Genomic DNA, 22546 nt, shown 5'->3' on the forward strand with positions numbered 1-22546 from the left:
AAATATTTTTTAAACTGGGTTCAAACAAAACCGAGCTGTTTACTGATAGGCAATTTTTCTGTGGTTATCTCAAATTTTAAACAAACATGATTAAAGATCAGGGCTATCATGATCTGTCTACTTTAAACCTAAAAGGATAGTTAATGAATTATTTAAATATATAAATACGTTTTAAAGTCAGACTAAAACAGATACTTCTGTCAAACAGATACTGTTCTCATTTAGTTAAAATGTATTAATTCTTAGAAAAGTACAGGATGGAGCAGTAACCTGCTGGCCAGGCTGCAATTATCCCCACCAAAGATGGATGTTAACACCTAGTTGGAAGATGCTGAAGGAGGATTAGTCGTCTATTTTTTTTTTCAAGGAAACTGATGAACTTCTCTCCAAAATAATTAATAGACTATTAATATGAAATTAAAATGAAACACAGAATAGCAAGCATGTCTCTAGTAATATCCGATCTACATGGCAACATTGCCATCATCCTGTAAGCTACTCATGACTGAAAGTGAAAGCAAAGAATACCCATGATCATTCTATCTTTCTGAATAAAAGAATTAGCACTTCTTTCTCAGTCTGTGGCTCTGTGAAAAAGAAAACAAACAAACAAAAAAATTAGCTTATAAGAGCAAGTGTACCAAAGCTAGAGTGGAATGGAATGCTAATAGAAAAGGCAACTGTGAAAGCTAGATACCAAATAATATACAAATCCAATTCTGTTTTTAAATTTACTTTTAGTTTCTAAAACTTTATTTTCTGGTATAAAGTTATTTGAACTGAAATTAGATTTTCTTCCTCTTCCTACATGCTAACATTTCCAGATTCTGCAGCATTTTCAAATGAGGAAATACCTGGGTTCTACTCATACTTTTTTTTTAAAGATTTTTTTAAAAGAAATCTCTACACCCAACATGGGGCTCAGACTTACAACCCTGAGACTAAGAGTTGCATACTCCACTCACTGGGCTAGCCAGGAGCCCCTGCTAAGTACCCTAACACCTGCAATTCAGTCTCCTTTAATCATGCCTCCTCCTCTTTTCACCCAATAAGTTAAAAAATGCTTTTCAATGGAGTCCCTGGCTGGCTCAATTGGTAGAGCATACACTTTTGATCATGGGGTCGTGAGTTCAAGTCCCACATTGGACAGAGCTTAAATATATATTTACACATATATTTTATATTACTTTTTTAAAAAATTGGGGCATCTGGCTGACTTAGTCAGTAGAACAAACTCACGACCCTGAGACTCTTCATCTCAGGGTCATGAGATCAAGCCCTATAATGGGCATAGGGTTTACAGAAAAATAAAATAAAATAAAAAATTTTTAAAGCTTTCTATTCATATCACAGATACGTTGGATTCTTTGCTATTTTTTAAATGGTTACACAAATTTGAGCACTTTGCAAAGAGGAATTCTGTGCAGTCAAAAATATCCCAACCTTAACTCTATTGCTCCAATAACTATCCTAAATATACTTTATGTATTATGCAATAAAAATAACTATTAGTATTAAGATTAAGATTTAGTGCCTTGTTGGCTCAGTGGTTGAGTTCCTAATCTGTCATTTTTTTTGTGGCCACAATATGCAAAAGTGGGCAATATATTATTCACTTCTCTTTTAAAATCTTTAAATATTCAACAGGCATTTTTTGAGAACCTGCTATAAGCTATATCTTGAGGATATAATGAAAAGCAAGTTACCAGTCCCTACCATGAACAAACTTCAGTAGTCCTGTGAGAAAGACAGGCAGATATTGACACCACTCTGTGTTTAGTGCTGGCATAGAGGTAATATTGGTGGGTAGGAACATATTAAAGATGGCATAGCATAACCTGTTGATGACCAATGCAGGTGATTAGCTGAGACCTGAAAGATGAGAGAGCAAGGCAGAGATTGGGGAGACATGAGGACAGAGAAATTACATTGAACAGAGGCTCAGGTGAGACAGGGAGCTTAGCACATTTGGAAAAATGCAGAACTACATTCATATTTGAATCAAGGTACTAAGCAATTTGGACTCTTTCCCAAGAATTTTCATAAAAGTATGGTTACATAAGGTAGTTCCTCTTCCAGAGAAGAATAAGGGCTTTCATCTATTCACTCCTTTCCATTTTTGCTGCTAACCACCTTCATTCAGTCCCTCAGCTCCTGTGCTCCTTCTTACTACCAAACCCTCCTCTTAACAGGTAACCTTTAAGTTACAAGTCTATTTCTATACACGTGAACCAGTTTTCAATACTAATACACAAACACTACCATCTAAAGACAAGCTATGGCAGAGACAGCGGGTTGCCTACACAATACCTGTTCCTTCTTTTTCTTTCTCAACAACAAAAGCCCAGTCTTATTTAAAGTAGTGCATCGGAGCTGGTTAAATGTACTCTTTCATGCTTCTAGATGAAGTCCCAGTTAGATTGGAGCTGTGTTCTAGCAAAGGAGTTTGGGGCAGAAAATCCTACCCAGCCCTTGAAACAGCCTGCACCACGCCAGGGCGCCTGGCTGGCTCAGCCAGCAGAGCATGCTACTTTTGATCTCAGGGTTGGGAATTAAAGTCCTACATTGGGTAAAGAGATTACTTAAAAATAAAATCTTAAAATTAAAAAATTAAAAAACCCAGCCTGTACAATACCTAACAGATGACTTAATCGGTAAATAGAGTAGGCACGGTGCCTGGACCCACAATACTTATTGGAGCTCACAAAAATAATTTTAATGTATTCTAAAATCAGAAATAAAAAACAAATTTGAAGGCTGAAGAAAAAAGTTTAATATATTGTAAATACATCTAATAAAGTGTTACATTAATTTACTTGTCTTCATACCAATACAGCCTAGCTCATGAAGCCTAGTTGTACTTCCTACCCTTGGGTCATGAGTCATATGAAATCACACTGTATCGTTATTAAATTCCTCATTAATCAACTTGAGCTGGCTTCCATTGCATACAACCAAATGATCCCTAAGACATTTACCCAGTTGAGCTGTGAACTCCTGGCAGACAGCAGATTTTACATCTCTCATAGTCATCTCACCACCAAATACCAATGCCATAGACACAGAAGTTACAGTAAAAATATTTTTGGCTTAAAAATGACCATGTCACCCACTTCAAAGAACATGAAAGCAAAGTCTTCACAAATTACTTAGAACTATATGTTTCTTTTCATTGTTTTTGAGCACACTAAATACACAAAAACTCTTCTTTGATGTTTCTGTTTCTCAAAAAACTCATTCCTCAAAACATCAAAGATCAATTGTTTTTGTTTTTCTTTTTTTAAAAGATTGTATTTATTTATTCATGAGAGACACAGAGAGAGAGGCAAAGACATTGGCAGAGGGAGAAGCAGGCTCTCTGTGGGGAACCCAATGTGGGACTCAATCCCAGGACCCCGGGATCACAACCTGAGCCTAAGGCAGATGCTCAACCACTGAGCCACCCAGGTGCCCCTATCAAAGGTCAATTATAATAAAATCTGAGGGAAGCCCCGGTGGCGCAGCGGTTTGGCACTGCCTGCAGCCCGGGGTGTGATCCTGAAGCCCCAGGATCGAGTCCCACGTCGAGCTCCCTGCATGGAACCTGCTTCTCCCTCTGCCTCTCTCTCTATGAATAAATAAATAAAACCTTAAAAAGAAATGAAATCTGATTTTGGCCCCCGCATCAACTTGTTATATAACAAGTTGGGAAGTAACCTGATCAATGTAAGCCTTAATTTTTGTACTGGGTATTTAACTAGACAATTGGTTATAATAATTAGTTAAAAGGCTATTATTAGCCAAAATCAGAGTTTCTAAACTTTGGCAGTTACTGATGGTTTAGGCTAAATAATTTTTTGTTTCATCTTGTCCATTATAAGAGGCTTAGAAGCATCTCTGACTCCTAGCCACTAGATGCCAGCAGCACATCCTCTAGCTATGACAATCCCAACACTCTCCAAATCAAATGGTCTCAGGGGTACAAAATCATCATGAGTCAAGAACCATTAAACTAGATAACAAACTCTTTCATATACTCGTAGTATCCTGCAGCTAAAAACTTTTACGATCAAGAACTTTTTTGATCTTAACAACAACCCTAAGAAGTGGGCAGACCAACAGCTATCATTTCAAAGATGATAAATCTGAAACTCAGAGATTGTTGTGCCACCAAAGGGTTGAATTGGACAAAACCCTCATCTTCTGACTTCTTTTTCTGCTTTCTCTTGGGATTCTGGCCATCTCCTAGCTCCAGCACTTACTAGCTGTAAAACCCTGGACAAATTCCTTAAACTGTCTAAGCCTCCATTTTTCTACCTATCTGTAAAATGAGGATAAAAATTATGCCTACCTTGTAGTATTCACATGAGGATTAAAAAAGTTAATACACATGAAGGACTTAGCATAGTGCTAGACCCATGGTAAATGCACAATGTCAACCAATACCACAAACAGACATCCTGACATCACGTGATTTTAATTAAGTGTGAAAATGGCATTGGGGCTGTTTTAAGAGAAATTATCATTATACTAAAAAAAAACTTACTAAACTATGTATTGATGTAAAAACTTTATATTAAAATATATCAAACAGGGGGATCCCTGAGTGGCTCAGCGGTTTAGCGCCTGCCTTTGGCCCAGGGCGCGATCCTGGAGACCCGGGATCGAATCCCACGTCGGGCTCCCGGTGCATGGAGTCTGCTTCTCCCTCTGTCTATGTCTCTGCCTCTCTCTCTCTCTCTCTCTCTCTCTGTGACTATCATAAATAAATTAAAAATCAATCAATCAATCAATCAATCAAACAAACATGTACGGTACCTGGAACTTGCCTAAAATGAATCCTGAGGAGCGGAGGGACAAGGTACAAGGGAGGGATACATGAAACAAAACAAGATGGCCCTGAACTATCAATTACTGAAGTTGAGTGATGGAAGTACCTAATACTATTACTATCTCTGTTTTGTTCACTATTTAAATTTTCCAAATGAAAGTTTAAAAACAATAATTTTCTAAGTTGGCTATTATGTTTATTATATCACATCCCCAGATCCCCTCTAAAAGTCTGATATATAACTAGAAGAGATTAAAACTTTCAAAAGCTCTAAAAAATAAATACTACTTTGATATGAAAAAAATTAGTTTGGTGTTTATAAATCTAATTATAAAATAAAACTAATATTATATTCAAGCTATCACATGTTCATTGTCTTACACACTTCAGTATTTTTAAGATTTCCTTTGGAAAGAGAAAAGTTTCCTTATGGGAGGTGTTTGCAAAAGAAATTTCCTAATTAGCTTACACCGGGGGATAGCACGATGATTAAGAGAATGGGCTCCAGAATGGGACCAAATGAATTCTAATTCCTCCTCTGGCTAGATGTGATGCCTTATTTTCCACATCAGTAAAATGGGGATAATAATAGCACCTATTTTTATAGGGTTATTTTGATAAAAATTATATAAAACATTAATGCATGGCACAGATAATCAGTACATTTTATTTGTATTGTTACTTGTTCTTTCTAAAGAGAGTTCTTATTGGATTCTTCCAATAAAACTAACTTTAATGTCAGTCCAGTATCACAACAGTGTAAAACATGAACATTTTCAGAAGCCAAGAAGCGAATAAAGTAAAACAATTGTATCTACCAGAAATGTTGCCACTTTCCTTATATAAAACTTAAAAAGATGGAAAAAATGTATTAAAATCTTCCAAACAGGGCAGCCTGGGTGGCTCAGCGGTTTAGCACTGTCTTCAGCCCAGGGTGTGATCCTGGGGACCTGGGATCAGGATTGAGTCCCACGTTGGTCTCCTTGCATGGAGCCTGCTTCTCCTTGCATGGAGCCTGCTTCTCCCTCTGCCTGTGTCTCTGCCTCTCTTTCTGTGTGTCTCTCATAAATAAATAAATAAAATTAAAAAAAAAAAAAAAAGAGAGAGAGAGAGAGAATTAAAATCTTCCAAACTGAAAAGCCCATTCCCATGAACACCAAAGGGGGGGGGGGGGGTGGGAGGAGGGAGGGAGGGGGAGGGAGGGAGAGAGAGAGAGAGAGATCTGCAAATGCTACATCAGATAAGGATATCACCATGGGAGAGTGGGGTTGATGGGGAGGCACTGAGCAACTGGGAACAGAAGAAAAAGCCCTGGACCAGGACACAGAAGGCAAGTCTTTTCCTGGAAAGTAGGATGGCACAGTGACTGAGAAATGAGTCAATCTCTTTGAGTTCTAATCCACTTTCATCCTGTCCTAGTTATGAGAAGTCGGACCTGTTAGTTAAGCGCTATGCCTAACTCAAATAGATTAGTGTGAAGACTCAATGAGAAAATTCAAATAAAATGCTAAACATAAAGCATGACACACAAGAAATGTTAGTTATTGATATTATTGGTCTTTACTAGAATTCCAGCTCCAGTAATTCTTCAACCCCAGCAGGACCTACTGATCAGGACCTATTCTCACTAATCCTTAGGCCCCTCCTACCCCAAGTCCTTATTTCCATTCCTTAAATCCATCCTCCTTCACTTTTCTCTTCACCATCCCTGCCTGCCAAAACTCCAACCCTCCTATGCACCGGCTCTGTTCCCTCCACCAGGCAGCTGAAAGTGGCGGGAGATAACCATTCACGTTGACTGGCCTCAATTTAAATTCACGTCCACTAAGTTCAAGAGATGCATAGCAATACTAATTTCTGAAATCCACTCAGTTAACTTACTCCTTCTAGACTAGTGCTTCTCAAACTTTAATGTGTATACTGCCCAGTACAGTAGCCACGAGCTAGACACATGTGACTTTTTAAATTTTAAAGTTATTGTAAAATTCAGTCCTTTCATTGCACCAGCCACATTTCAAGTGCCCAATAGCCGCCAAGTGGCGAGTGGCACCAAATTGGTGCAAATACAGAACATCTTCATCACAGGAAGTTCTACTGACAGCAATGTCCTAAACAAGCCTCTCTCCTCAAGCCTCCAACATTTCCTCTCCCGTCCTTATTCTTAGCTGACAATCTTGGCTCTTAATTCAATGAGAAAACAGAAATGAACAGAAAATGTTTACAACCTCCCTCATCATGTCTGCCTACCCACATGCATGTGTACAATAGTCTGTCTTCAGTTTCCTGTTACTTGGACGAGTGTGATTCTGCTTGACCCTCCTCCACTGATGCACCTGATCTTATCTCCTCTACTCTCTTCAGTAACAGGACATCAATTTTTCCTCTCTATGGGGTAATTCCCGTAGACATACAAGCATTGTGTAATTTCGATCTTTCAAAAAAGAAAAAAGTCTCTTTTGACCTTCCCATCACCCCATTCCTTTGCTCTCCTTTATAAAATCCCTCAAGAATTGTCCATCCTGGAGGCTCAGTCTGGTAAGCTCATTGTTGCTTCTGCCTGCAAGTCTTTTGGTCCATTTGGCTGCCTGGCTTGCTTCTCTTTACCACAACACCAACTTCTTAGCAAAGCCTTTCTTTTTCCTTTTTTTTTTTTTTATTTAGAGTCACTTAGCCAACATCATTAGTTTCAGATGCAGAGTTTAAGAATTCATCAGTTGCATATAACACCCAAGGCTCATCCCATCCCGAGGAAAGCCTTTCTTGATCGCCCTTTTATTTATTTATTTATTTATTTATTTTTATTTATGTTAGTCACAGAGAGAGAGAGGCAGAGACACAGGCAGAGGGAGAAGCAGGCTCCATGCACCGGGAGCCCGACGTGGGATTCGATCCCGGGTCTCCAGGATCGCGCCCTGGGCCAAAGGCAGGCGCCAAACCGCTGCGCCACCCAGGGATCCCTTGATCGCCCTTTTAAAACTGCAACCCTATCAGTAGTCTCCCGTTCCTGCTCTATTTTTTTTTTCCATAGCACTCGCTGGCAACTGACATATTTACCAAATATTTTAGTCTGTAACTCTCTCACACACACATGTAAACACCATGAGTGTAGAGATTTGTGAGTGTTTTTACCGGGAAGTGCTCATAATTGTTCAAGAGGAGGAACAAGGTTTACCCACCCCCTTCTCTCCAAATAGGTTTTGGACACTTGCGTGAAACTAAGACACGTTACATTAAGTAGGGTGTAAAGTTAAAGATACCCGTTCCTAGCTCAACAGCTGGCGAGAAAAAGCACATCCTCACAACACCCACACCTTTAGCGTGGGAGTCAAGGCAGTCCCTTCCTTTGAAATAGGGTTTTTCCCTTCAGGACAACGACTACCACATGGAGCCCCTGGATTCTGGCAAAAGCCGACAGTTCAGCCGGGTTCTAGGGCCGGGCTGAGCGGACTCTCCTCCCGCCAGAACTCACCGCCATGGCACCGCGTCTGCAAACCACGACAGTGACCTCGGCTATCCTCTCAAAGTAGTGGTCACCACCTCTCCCTTCCGTCCGGGGGGCAGACAGGCCTCCCACGACACTAGGGCACACACGCGACACCTGATGAGGCAATCGCCCACTCCCTGCTAACTACTGCCTTGTGCATCTCGTAGCCCGCCGGGAATTGTAGTTTCCAGACTGCTAGAGCCCAAGGCCAGCAGGCACCCATTGACTACAATTCCCAGAGAGCAACAGGCCACCGGAAGCTGACCCAATGGGTCACGCTGTGGTGACACACAGGTAGTGATGTCACGGGAAGGTTGAACTACAAAGTCCGTGAGGCTGTTCGGGATATCAGGCTGCCGCGTGCGCGCCCCTGCCGAGGTGGGGTTTCCCGACCTTCAACCTTTTCACCCCGCGGCGCTGGGTTGGGTGTCGGTCGGCGTGCGGGGATGCAAGGTTTATTAGCCTTCGGTGACCGAGGTGCTAATTATGGCTTGCGACTGTGCACAGATTTTTAGTGCTGTCGGTGGCATTCAACAGCCCAGAATCCAGACATTTTATAGCCATTTATTAACAATCTGTTTTTAAGGAAACCTACGGGGTTGCAGTGCCACGCTCACCCTATTTCAACTGTACCAGCACCCTAGGCTGAACTCTCCCATAGGAAGTCACGAATCACGTGTGGCTATTTACGTTTAAATTAAAATTTCAGTAAAATTTAAAATTGAGTTCCTGAATTGCACTAGCCACCTTCCAAGCGCTCGGTGGTCCGTGTGCCTGGTGGTTACGGTATCATCGGACAGTGCACATGTAGGACACTTACGTCATAGGAAGAAAGATGTATTGACAAGCAACGATCCGGGCTTTTACTTTCTGAGGTCGGATTAGGTGCTCTCACCTGCATTTGTTTATTAATTCAGTGGATATTTACAAAGCATCCACAACGCATTTTCCGGGTGGGGTACCCAGCCCAGAAATGTGTCTTCCTAAAGGACTGAGGGGAGAAAAAATAATTTTTAAATAAAAAGTTTAATAAATTTAATGAATTTAAAATCATATATGTATATGTATACATTTTCAACAACTAGTTTTGAGATAAAAATTTAATAATATCCTAATGAGGGGATCCCTGGGTGGCTCCATGATTAGGGCCCTGCCTTGGGCCCAGGGCGTGATCCTGGAGTCCCAGGACTGAGTCCCACGTCGGGCTCCCTGCATGGAGCCTGCTTCTCCCTCTGCCTGTGTCTCTGCCTCTCTCTCTCTCTGTGTCTCTCATGAATAAATGAATAAAATCTTTAAAAATAATAATAACAATAATATCCAAATGATGCCTAGCACATGGTATAGACTCAATAAAATGTATTGCATGAAAGATGTGAACAAGGAAACTTGGGCTATGGAGAACCTACCAGTGACTCTCCTGCCTCTGGGCTCTTTACACATGCAAATACTCTCCATCACTTTCCATGCATTCTTACGTTAGCTACAAACAGTTTAGACATATACTTCCTGACAGCCCACGTCTGGGTTAAATGTCCCCTCCTAAGGTGAAGCACACCCTTACTGCCTTCCCTTGGGAAATTCCTCTCTCTGAATTTTTTTAAAGATTGATTGATTGATTTATCTATCTGAGAGACAGAAAGAGAGCACCTGCACCCATAGGGGGAGAGAAAGAATCTCAAGCACCCTGCTGAGCTTGGGGCTGAGGTGGGGCTTGGTCTCAACACCCTGAATTCTTGACCTGAGGCAAAATCAAGAGTCAGACACTCAGTCCACCAAGCCACCCAGACACCCCTCATTGAATTTTAGTTGCCTATTTATTTATCACTAGACTGGAAGCTACATGATAGCAGAGAGGTTGCCTAGCAGAGTCTGGCACATAAAGGGGCCTTACAAACATTTATTGAATGAATAAAAGAATCCTCATCCTCCACAGCTCCCATAACTATGATTATAGTTTCCTGTTCCAATTCTGCCCTTATCAGTGCTATTTGTCACCTTTGATTCATCAGCTTCCAATTCACATTGGTAATTGAAATTATTCATGCAATAGATATTCCTTGGTTACCTCCTGTGAACTTAACATAGAGCTAGGATATAGTAAGGAACAAGACAGACGTGGTTCCTGCCCTTATGGAGCCTACAAGCTAAAGGGCATGAGACATCAAAGAAAATAAACAAGTTACTACGTGATTACAAATTGTGAAAAACCTATCCCCTATTTAAATGTCCCCATCCCCTATCCCCTACTAACCTATTTCCTATAAGTGAGTGATATTCTTTTTTTTTAATATTTTATTTATTTATTCATGAGAGACACAGAGAGAGAGAGAGGCAGAGACACAGGCAGAGGGAGAAGAAGCAGGCTCCATGCAGGGAGCCCAATGTGGGACTTGATCCCGGGTCTCCAGGATCATGCCCTGGGCCGAAGGCAGCGCTAAACCACTGAGCCACCCAGGCTGCCCGAGTAATATTCCTTTTTTTAAAGGATCCTTTGGATTCCATTCATTCAACAAAAATTAAGTTAGCTTCTACTACATACAAGGCACTATGCTACACGCTGGAGAAGCAACACTATTTTGTTTAAGTAATCTCTATATCCAACATGGGGCTTCAAACCACTACCTTGAGATCAAGAGTCGCTTGCTCCTCCAACTGAGCCAGCCAGGCACTCCTGGAGATACAACATTTGAACAAGACTGGCGCAGTCACCACCTACATAGAGCTTGCAGTCTAGTGGAAGAGGCAAACATTGAAGCAAATGGAGAGACAGAAACCTGTGGAAGTGTTTTAAGCAAGGAAGAGACATGGTCCAATTTGTGTAATAGAAAATTCATCCTGAAGAAGGATTGAAAGAAAGCAAAAGTGGAAGAAGAAGGTTATTGCAATTGTCCAGGTAAGAGGTGAGGACAGTTTAGATTATGGTGATGGCAGTCAATGTAGAGAAAGATAAACAGATTCAAGAGATATTTAGAGGGATCCCCGGGTGGCGCAGCGGTTTGGCGCCTGCCTTTGGCCCAGGGCGCGATCCTGGAGACCCAGGATGGAATCCCACGTCGGGCTCCCGGTGCATGAAGCCTGCTTCTCCCTCTGCCTGTGTCTCTGCCTCTCTCTCTCTCTCTCTGTGACTATCATAAATAAATAAAAATTTTTAAAAAAGAGATATTTAGAAAGTGAAATTTATTGCATCTTAGTAATATGGCTTTGTAATTGAGAATTGTCAATTCTTTGCTATGCCATATGGAATAGCCTTTCTAGATAAATGAAATTAGAAAGGTAGCACAGTGGATGAGAATTCAAGCACTGAATCAGACAGACCGAGTTCATCATTTTACTAGCTGGGTGACCTCAGGCAATTCAATTAACCACTTTGTAAAATAAGGGTCATAAAAGTAAGTACCTCATAGGATCACTATGAGGATTAAAGAAATAATATGTATATTATATATATACATAGAAGAATATGTGTGTAAGTCATGTATACATATATATGTATAAGCCTGGCATAGAGTAAGAACTTTAAGATGTCAGCTATTTTTATTATTATGTTAGGGAAATTAGTCTATAAACATTAGTCTGAATAAAAATAGAAAAGCTGGGGCACCTGGGTGGCTCAGTTGGTTAAGCGTCTGCCTTCAGCTCAGGTCATGATCCTGGAGTCTCAGGATGGAGCCTTGCATTGGGCTCCCTGCTCAGTGAAGAGCCTGCTTCTGCTTCTGCCCCTCCCCGTGCTTATGCTCCCTCTCTCTCCTCTCAAATAAATAAATAAAATATTTTTTAAAAAACTTAAAAAATAAGCAATAATATAAAAGCTTACTTGTGCCTCGTATTAATGCCTTCCCTAACTTGAGCTACTTCTTACCATATAATTGTGATACACCTTCTCAAAGTATCAGGCCATACTGCTCACTCTTCAAAACTCCACAACAGAACTCACTTCCTCTTGTTTTTTTTTCCTCCAAACTCACCCCACCAGTCACTCTACTAAATTCAACTGAATCACCACTTCTCCATTTAGATACATAAAGTTATAATTAGCTTTGGCTTGTCTCTGAGTCCCTTTGTGTTTGTTTTTCATGCATATTTACCTAACTTCCCTATCTTAAGATGACGGAATCAGAGGAAAGAATTGTGGGCACCTCATTTGATACTTCTGTTCCACAGGTGTGCAGCACTCAATGAATATGGTTGTCACTTCCCTACCCTATTAGACACCTTTTGTTTTTTTTGTTTTGGGGTTGGGTTTTTTTTTTTTTTTTCTTTTTTTGAGATTTAAAAAAATTTATTTGACAAAGAGAGGGCACAACCAGGGGGAGCTGCAGAGGGAGAGGGCAAAGCAGGCTCCCTGCCCAGCAGGCACCCTGATCTGGGGCTCAATCCCAAGACCCCGAGATCATGACCTGATTCGAAGGCAGATGCTTAACCAACTGAGCCACCCAGGTGCCCTGACACCTTTTGTTTTTAAATTGTCTGGTGTTGGGCAGCCCTGGTGGCCCAGCGGTTTAGCGCCGCCTACAACCAGGGTGTGATCCTGGAGACCCTGGATGGAGTCCCACGTCAGGCTCTCTGCATGGAGCCTGCTTCTCCCTCTGCCTGTGTCTCTGCATCTGTGTGTGTGTGTGTGTGTGTGTCTATGAATAAATAAATAAAATCTTTAAAAACATAAAAAAATAATAAATTGGTGTTTTTGTTCTTGCTGCATTAGTATTCTATATTTACTTTTATTCTTTCTAAATGGGGAACAGATTTTTTTTTTTTTTTGTAATGATACAAACAATGAGTATAAAGAAAAGAAGGAAGGATCCTTCTAGGACTTCTGAGCTTAGCTGACCCTGAGGTTGCTCTGTGTGCAGCCTTTGACAATGAATGGGCAGCAGAGGAAGAATCTGTGATGGTTGTGCTCAAAGGCTTTGGAGTATGATGCCTGGGTCTAAACTGAGGCTCTGTCCCATACTAGCTCTGTTCCTTCAACCTTGGGCCCCTGGATCCTCGTGTGTAAAATGTGGATAATGACAATACCTACCTCTTCAGCTTTCTGTGAGAATAAAAGGAGCTACACCAAGCAAGGCAATTAGACCAGTCCCTGGTTCATAGTAAGTGAATGTTCAAGAAATATTAAGCTAAAGAGAAAGAAGGAAGGAAGAAAAGTGGGGAATACTAGAAGCCAGTTTGATCAGTATTGGGGTCTGAATGTTTGTGTTCCCCCCTCCACCACCAAATTTATATGTTGAAATCCCAATGGCCAATCTGAAGGTATTAAGAGGTGGAGCCTTTGGGAAGTGCTTAGGTCAGGAGGATGGAGCCCTTCCAAATGGGATTAGTGCTCTTTTAAGAGAGAATCCAGGGGCACCTGGTGGCTCAGTTGGTTGAGCATCTGACTCATGGTTTCTGCTCAGGTCATGGTCTTGGGGTCTTGGGATCAAGCCCTACTTGAGGCTCTAAGCTTGGCAGGCAGTCTGCTTGAGATTCCCTCTTTCTCTGCCCCTCTCCACACTCTCTCTCTAAAATAAATAAATAAAATCTTAAAAAATAAAAGAACCTAAACAAAAAACAACCAAACAAACAAAAAGAGAATTTATAAGCTCAGCACCCCCTTCTACCTTGTGAAACAAAGAGATATGTGGCACCCAGAAGACTGCCCTCACCCAGTATGAGATGGCACCCTGATCTCATACTTCTAGTTTCCAAAACTATGAGAAATAAATTTCTGTTCTTTATAAGCCACCCAGCTGTGGTATTTTGTTAGAGAAGCCCAAAAGGAAATAATAAATGGACATTCTAAATCTGACTGACGTGAACTAGGAACAAGTAACCATATTAATTAGGGACACTTTGATATTAAGACAATTGTAACCAAATTTGAGAAGTTGCACTTCATAGGTACTAAAATTTTAAGAAAACTCTGTTGCCTAGATTTCTCCTACAGCAGTGATACTCATAATTCTCAGGAATAACAATCACTCACTCGTGCTATGTGACTCCAGAGTCAGGAACCACACAAGCTTCAGCCTGCCATCTTGTCAGCATTCCACAGAGCATTGCCAGCCATGTCATGGGCTCATATAGGAAACGTGACTCCTGAGTCATCAAAACACTGCTTGTAGTTCCTAAATAGCCTATCTGTTCCAAATTGTCACCACCATTACCATCAGCATCATGAAGCAGTCCTCGGGCTCCTTAGGGAATGAAAGGAAGGAAGGGGAAAAGAAGAAAGGGAGGAGAAAAAGCAAAGGAACAGCCAAAGACAACCAATTACAAGTTACTAAGATTCCAATTTTGAGGAATTTATTTATTTAAAGAGAGAGAAGGAGCACATGAGTGAGTTGGGGAATGCGAGGAGGGGCCGAGGGAGAGGGAAAGAGAATCTCAAGCAGTCTCCATGCCTAGCACTAACCTAATGCAGGGCTTGATCTCATGACCCCGAGATCATGACCTGAACCAAAATCGAGAGTCAGACAGTTAACCAACTGAGTCGCCCAGGTGTCCCTCAAGAAGTACATTTTTAAAATTTATTTTGTGCATTTACAACATTTAAGATTCCTATTTTTATAGTATCAGTAAAATGAGACTGTTCTAAACTATAAAAATTGGGGGCACAATAGTCCTGCTTTTTTAATTGGCCGGACTCTCAAAATCTTAATAGCCAGAAATCAGTATCTTTTTCTAGATGGTCTTCCATACAGTATCTGAGAATGTGGGTTCTAGCATTAGATTGCCTGGATCTGAATCATGGATACCCTCCACCCTTTCTATTCCAAACTTGTATGACCCTGAGCAAATCATTTAACCCCTTTGTGACAGTAACATGGTGATAAAAGTACTTATTTGGTAATATTGTTGTAATGTTATATTAGTCATTCGTTAATATTTATTGAGCATCTATTACCTACCAGGTTTTGTTTTCAGGGCTAAGGAACAAGGAGGACAAAAATCTTGACCTCATGAAAATTTATATTCTGGTTAGGAAGAGATAGAGAAAACAAATTAAAAAATTCATACCATGAAAAATGCTCTAAGGAAGATAAAACAGAATTATCTAACAGAGGGATGCCTGGGTGACTCAGTGGTTGAGCATCTGCCTTCGGCTCAGGGTGTGATCCTGGAGTCCCAGGATCAAGTCCCACATCGAGCTCCCTGCATGGAGCCTGCTTCTCTCTCTGCCTATGTCTCTGCCGCTCTCTGTGTGTGTCTTTCATGAGTAAATAAATAAAATCTGTAAAAAAGAAGAAATATGTAATAGGAAATAACCAGAGAAGGGAAGTGAGGTGTTAATTTAAATGTGATGGTCCAGGAAGGCCTTCCTAAGGAGGTGGTATTTGAGCTGACAAGAAAAACTCAACCATGAAGATATGTATGGAAAAGAGTTCCAGGGAAAAGTACCAGCAAGGCTCTGAGGTGAGAAGATCCTTGAAATGGTTGAGAAATCAAAGATGCTTTGTCCTCACTTCCCTCTCCCCAAACATCCAGCAGCCCTTCCCCACATTCAACTGATGACTTCTTCTTAATTCACTAAAAATATAGAAGCAATCAGTAAATAACGTCCATGAATTACATTTATTACCTCTATCAACATGTATCATGAACAATCAGAACTCCAATTAAGACCTACATGACATTTGCACACTAAATCCCATCTTTTTTCCCACTAGGAGATTTTATTGTTGCAGTTGCTCACCTTGCCTTTCACATCATCAGATCATCAGATTTTCTTTCTCCATTACATACTCATCTGAATTCATGTATATCATCTCACCTAATGCAAGCAAGCAGACCAAGAAGTAAAAAAGAAAAACAGAACCGAATGCAAGCTAACCCTATCTTCTCTATCCCACAATGCCTTCTAGTATCCTCATTGCTCTACTCCCTTTTGCAGTAAAACTCTTTAAGAGAACTATCCTTCTGTCTCTAATTCCTCTCCTGAACCTGTTCCAATCAGGTGTTTATTCCCTCCACTCCATGGAACTATCCAGGTCATCAATGATTTCCATGTTGCCAAATTCAATGGTCAATTCCTTATCTTCATTTTACTTGATCCGAGAACTATATATAATGACACAGTTGAAAACTCCATCTTTTTTTTTTTTAAGATTTTATTTATTTATTCATGAGAGATACAGAGAGAGAGAGAAGCAGAGACACAGGCAGAGGGAGAAGCAGGCTCCATGCAGGGAGCCTGATGTGGGACTCGATCCCGGGAATCCAGGATCACACCCTGGGCCAAAGGCAGGCGCTAAACGCTAAAGGTGGTTTTGTTTTCAGGGTTTAGTGCCTGCCTTTGGCCCAGGGCGTGATCCTGGAGACCCGGGATTGAATCCCACGTTGGGCTCCCGGTGAGTGGAGCCTGCTTCTCCCTCTGCCTATGTCTCTGCCTCTCTCTCTCTCTCTGTGACTATCATAAATAAAAATAAATAAATAAATAAAAATAAATCTGCTTCTTACTTGTTTTCCCCACCTCAGGCCAGTTACTCAGGCCAAACCCCTTGGTGTCATTCTTGACTCATCTCTGTGTTTCATACCAACAATTAATCTCTCAGTAGAACTCATTGACTCTATCTTCAAAATATATCCAGAATCCAATTTCTTACCATCTCTTTCACTGCTATTCTAGTCAAGCCACCAACATCCCACGTTTGGACCATTACTTCCTCACTGGTTTTCCTACCTCCACTTTTATCCCTTCCAGCCTGATTACCATAAGGCAGCCATAGCAATCCTGTTTTTAAAAATTAAAAGCTAGAGCAGATAATTTTATTCGTCTGCGTAAAGCCTTCAGTGTCTTCCAGTCTCACTCAGAGTAAGAACCTGAAGTCCTGGTACCCCTGGGTGGCTCAGTGGTTGAGCATCTGCATTCGGCCCAGGACATGATCCTGTACTCCCAGTATTGAGTCCTACATCTGGTTCCCTGCATGGAGCCTGCTTCTCCCTCTGTCTCTGCCTCTCCCTGTGTCTCTCATGAATAAATAAATAAAATCTTAAGAAAAAAAAAAAGAACCTGAAGTCCTTACCATGACCAACAAAGTCCTCTGTGACCTGGCCTCTCATGACTTTTATAACCTCTTCTACCATTATTTTTCTCCTGGCTCACTCCACTGCTGCCCCATTGCTTCCTTAAATGTGGAAACTAGTTCCTGCCTCAAGGCCTTTGCATTTCCCTGGAAAGCTCTTCTCCCAGATATCCATGTGACTAACACCCTTCCTGCTTCCTGACCACTGCTCAGAGAGTGCTTTTAAGTTCTCTATCACTCTCTATCCTCACACTTGATCCTTTTTTTTCTTATAGGATGTCTCCCACCTGACATATTATATGGCTGTTGTCATCGTTCTCCTCCCTATAAAATAGATCTCCAAAAGAATACACCTATTTTCTTCACTGCTATATCCCCAGGAACTTTAACAGTGCTTTGCATATTATAGGTTTTTCAATAAGTTTTTTTTTTTTTTTTAAGTAGGATCCATGCCCAAAGGGGCTTGAACTCACCATCCTGAGATCAAGAGTCACACAGTCTATGAAGTGAGCCAGCCGGGTGCCCCCAGTATTGCTTGAAAGAAAGAAAGGCTAGTGGTGCCTGCTTGGCTCAGCTAGAAGAGCATGTGACTCTTGGTTTTGGGGTCATGAGTTTGAGTCCCATGATTGCTGTAGAGATTACTAAAAAATAAATAAACTTAAAAAAAAAAAACTAAACGCAGAATGGAGGGCACCTGGGTGGCTTAGTCAGTTAAGCATCTGTTGATTTTGTCTTAGGTTATGATCTCAACATCAGGAGGTCAAGCACCACATCAGGCTATGCACTAGGCTTGGAGCCTGCTTGAGATTCTCTCTCTCCCTCAGTATCTCCCCACCTCAATCAATCAATCAATCAATCAATCAATCAATGCAGGAACTTAAAGAAGCTAATCCATGGAAAGTTGCTTGGCAGAGTTCCTGGCACAAGAGTATGAGTTATTATTATTTGAGGTGTCCAAATCCCAAGGGGCTTATTCTAGCTAAAGAAAAGAGGGCAGTTCACTTCTAATATAACCGGGATAACCAGAGGGAACCAAAGTCTAGTCAGTTCGTTGTTGCTGTTTCTTGCTTTTTAAAAAAAGTCTCTATGGCAGTAGAGCTTTGAACACCTCCTCTAGATGCCCTTCTAATCTGCAAGGATGTTAGACCTGGGTCCTTAACACAGGTCCAGTGGGAACCCATGAAGCTCTCAGAGAATGGGGTGAAGACTATTTCTGGTATGTGTATACCCAGATATGGTACTTTCAACCTTTTCTCCCTACTGACACTGGCCTCAATGTGGGAAGTAACTTTTTATTTTTAATTGAGGTATTTGTATAGTCATATGCAGCTGTAAGAAATAATGCAGGGGGAACTTTTGCACACTTCCCAATTTGCCCCAATGGTAGTATTTGCAAAACCATAGTATAACATCGGTCAGAATACTGACATCAGTATGAGTTTGGTTTTACGCTTATTCGTTTTATATATATATATACATATAAATTAGATTCTATATGATGTTATCACCTCTGTAATTCTTTTTTTCTTTTTCACCTCTGTAATTCTTATGTCTACCCCCATAGTCAAGATATAGAACATTTCTGGGGCGCCTGGGTGGCATCTGCCCTCAGCTCAAGTCATGATCCCAGTGTCCTGGGATGGAGCCCTGTGTTGGACTCCTTGCCCAGTGAAGAGTCTGCTTCTCACTCTCCCTCTGCTCCTCTCCACCACTTGTGTATATGCTCGCTTGCTCTCTCTCACTCTCTCTCTCTCTCTCTCGTTCTCTCAAATAAATAAAATCTTTTAAAAAAGATACAGAACACTTCCAACATCACAAGGATCCATCATGCTGCCTTTAATAACCACATCAACTTTCCCTCCACATCCCCATCTCTGTCCTCTACTCCTAAAATTGTGTCATTTTCAAAATGTTATGTAAAAGGAGCCATACAACATGTAACCTTTGAGGATTGGCTTCTTTTCTCACTCAATTTAATTCATCCAAATTGGTGCATGTATCAATAGCTCCTTCTTTTCTGTTGCTGAGTAGCATTCCAGGGTATGATGGTATCTAAGTCTTATAGTTTGTTTAACCACTCACGTGTTTAAGGTCATCTGGGATGATTCCAGTTTGGGGCTGTGATAAACAAAACTACTATAAATACTTGTATGCAAGTTTTTGTCCATGAACATGTTTTCATTTCTCTGGGATAAATTCTCAGGAGTGTAATTGTTGGGTCATATGATAGCTGCCCTTGTTTTTATTTTTATTTTTTTTTAATTTATTTTTTATTGGTGTTCAATTTACTAACATACAGAATAACACCCAGTGCCCGTCACCCATTCACTCCCACCCCCCTGCCCTTGTTTTTAGAGAGAAGATACCAAACTGTTCTTTCAGAGTGGCTGTATCATTTTACCATTTATACTAGTCATTCTATTTTTTTTAATACTAGTCATTCTTATAGGTATGTAGTGTGACAGAATTTTGTAAAAAACTCCTCATAACATAGTTCTCCTAAGAAAACAAATCTACATTTCCATAAGGAAGAGAGACAGTTCCAACTGATATCCTATTTATCTGCTAACTCACCTTGCTTTTGCATAGCCAAGATTCAAGTGACTTTTATTTATTTTTATTTTATTTTTTTATTTTTCTAACTCTTAGAATTGTTTTATTATTTCTCTCTATTTTTATTTTTTTTTAACTAGGCTCTATGCCCAATGTGGGACTTGAACTCACGACCCAAAGATCAAGCATCACATGCTCCACTGACTGAGCCAGCCGGGTGCCCCTAAGTGACTTTTCTCTGAGTCAAATGGGTTACTACTGGGATCCCTGGGTGGCGCAGTGGTTTAGCGCCTGCCTTTGGCCCAGGGCGCGATCCTGGAGACCCGGGATTGAATCCCACGTCAGGCTCCCGGTGCATGGAGCCTGCTTCTCCCTCTGCCTGTGTCTCTGCCTCTCTCTCTCTCTGTATGACTATCATAAATAAATAAAAATTAAAAAAAAACATTTAAAAAAAAAAAAAGGGAACCCTAGGTGGTGCAGCGGTTTAGCCTTTGGCCCAGGGCATGATCCTGGAGACCCGGGATCGAGTCCCATATCAGGCTTCCGGTGCATGGAGCCTGGTTTTCCCTCTGCCTATGTCTCTGCCTCTCTCTCTCTCTCTGTGTGACTATCATAAATAAATAAAAATCAAAAATTAAAAAAAAAAAAGATGGGTTACTACTGGTGACCCAGACTCAACAGAGACTATATTTTGATGTATGTGTTGTTTAAATAGATGATCATCTATAAATGCAGAGACGTAAGAGGGTCTGTTGGTAACTATGAAGTTCCTGGTTTGAAATTCTACCAAAGTTTTGTCTAATTGCATTTAATGGAGACATATTGTGATTATAAATTACACAGAAATATAACTCTGAAAAATTACTCTCAACCTTTTTTATCATACATCTGGGATTGCTCTTGGTCACCGGTTAGAGAACAGGACAAAAAAACTGTGGGCAAATACACTGTGAGGATGGAAGGCCTATCCACCTTTGTCAACACTTGTGTGAAATTGCAGAGTTAACAGTTCTTCCTGGTTGAGGCCTAGTTACTTTCAAGCCAAGAAAGGGAATTTGGTTTGAACGAGGATTGTTTAGATGTATATTCTTGTAGTCACTCTCTCTTTTCAGTGCCTTATATTAATAATCTCTCTTGGGCAGCATGGGTGGCTCAGTGGTTTAGTGCCGTCTTCGGCCCAGGGAGTGATCCTGGAGACCCGGGATCGAGTCCCACGTCAGGCTCCCTGCATTGAGCCTGCTTCTCCCTTTGCCTGTGTCTCTGCCTCTCTCTGTATCTCATGAATAAATCAATAAAATTAAAAAAATAATAATCTTTCTTAAGTAGATTGACACCTCTTTCTCCTCTTATGAAGATAAAACTGAGAGAAAAGCCAATCTTTGTTAAGTACCCATTTTAACATCCACCTTAACTAAGGAAAGAACATTTATTTAATACTAGCCTTACTCTCTGCTATCCCAAGAACAGTGTCTAATAGATGGTAATGAGCTCAATACATATTTGTTGGATGAATTTTGAATGAACCACATGGTTAATATTTCAAGGTTTGCTAGCAAGATATTTCAGTGAAGGTTATAGGTGTGGACTTTGTGGTCAAACACACATGGTCAAGGCTGGGTCTTTCCACTGATTAGTTTCATGATCTCTTTGGAATGCAATTTTCTCATCTGTGAATATTGTTTACTGTACAGGGGGACTGCGAAGAGGAGAAGCAACAATACATTGAAATATTTAGCACAGGGCCAGCACAGAGTATGTACTCAACAACCGAGGCTAGGATTATTATTTACAATGCCTGACAGTTAGGCTACTGGAATCTGAGCTCCCAAAAGGCTGGATCGATATAAATGGATATAACTTTTCAAACTTTTGTGATAAAAGCAATTCCTGTTCCATTTCTATCACACTACCATCAAGTTCTTTCCTAGCCTTAGGCCCAATCACATCACTTACATTTCTCTTTTTTTAATTTGTTATTTTTGGGTAACACTTCATCTATATAGTAGGAAGAAGTGGAGGAAATATGGATAAGCATAAAAGGGAGGAGGAGAAAGAGAAGAGGCAACTGTTGGATATGAGAAAGCTCTGGGCTTGCTAAGAACTAGATGTAAATTCTGCTCCATCTTCAGATATGTGTTTCTGGGTAAACCACTCAGTCTCTGGCCTCCTTCTTTCATTTGCAAAGTTGGGGAGAAGGTATCACTGAAGGGGGCTCGTTAGATGATTTCTAAGTGCATTTTGCGTATATTACTCTATCTAAGGGGTCTACATACTGCAGCCAGCAAGCCAAACCCTGTTGGCACCTGCTTCTGTTCATCTTCAAGGTAACAATGGCTTTTACATTTTTAAATGGTTTTTAAAAAATCAAGAAAATATGTTGTGACATTTGAAAATTTTCTAAAATTGGAAATTTTATATGTTTTATGTGGACACAGCCTTAATCATTTGTTTACATATTCCCTATAGCCAGTTTCATGCCAAGAGAGCAGAGTTGAGTGGGTGCCAGAGACCTCACAGTCCACAAAACCAAAGGTATTTACTATTTAGCCCTTTTTAGAAAGTTTGCTTTTTCCTGCTCTATGTATAGATAGCATACCTGATTATTTTAGGATGATCCATCTCTTTTATAGGATGGGTGTGCTTATCAGGTATTTTTCAAAATGTTATTGTAATGCATAATCCCATAAACTGTTCAAC

General features: G+C 40.6%; 1 protein-coding gene across 3 annotated transcripts in view; it reads right to left on the reverse strand.

Annotated features, from left to right (window-relative positions):
- LARS1 (leucyl-tRNA synthetase 1) overlaps positions 1-8464 on the reverse strand; it is a 75172-nt gene extending 66708 nt beyond the window's left edge. For 2 of the 3 annotated variants that reach the window (XM_072826354.1, XM_072826352.1), the window contains exon 1: positions 8280-8464. In XM_072826354.1, coding sequence (XP_072682455.1) covers positions 8280-8285 — 6 coding nt within the window. In that variant the 5' untranslated portion in view covers positions 8286-8464. Of the gene's footprint in view, positions 1-1716; positions 1873-8279 lie in introns of all 3 variants that reach the window. The other variant, XM_072826353.1, reaches the window with a different exon arrangement.
- Between the last annotated feature and the right edge of the window lie 14082 nt (positions 8465-22546).

This window comes from Canis lupus, chromosome 5, assembly GCF_048164855.1.
Source record: "Canis lupus baileyi chromosome 5, mCanLup2.hap1, whole genome shotgun sequence".
In the NCBI taxonomy this organism is placed as follows: domain Eukaryota; kingdom Metazoa; phylum Chordata; class Mammalia; order Carnivora; family Canidae; genus Canis; species Canis lupus.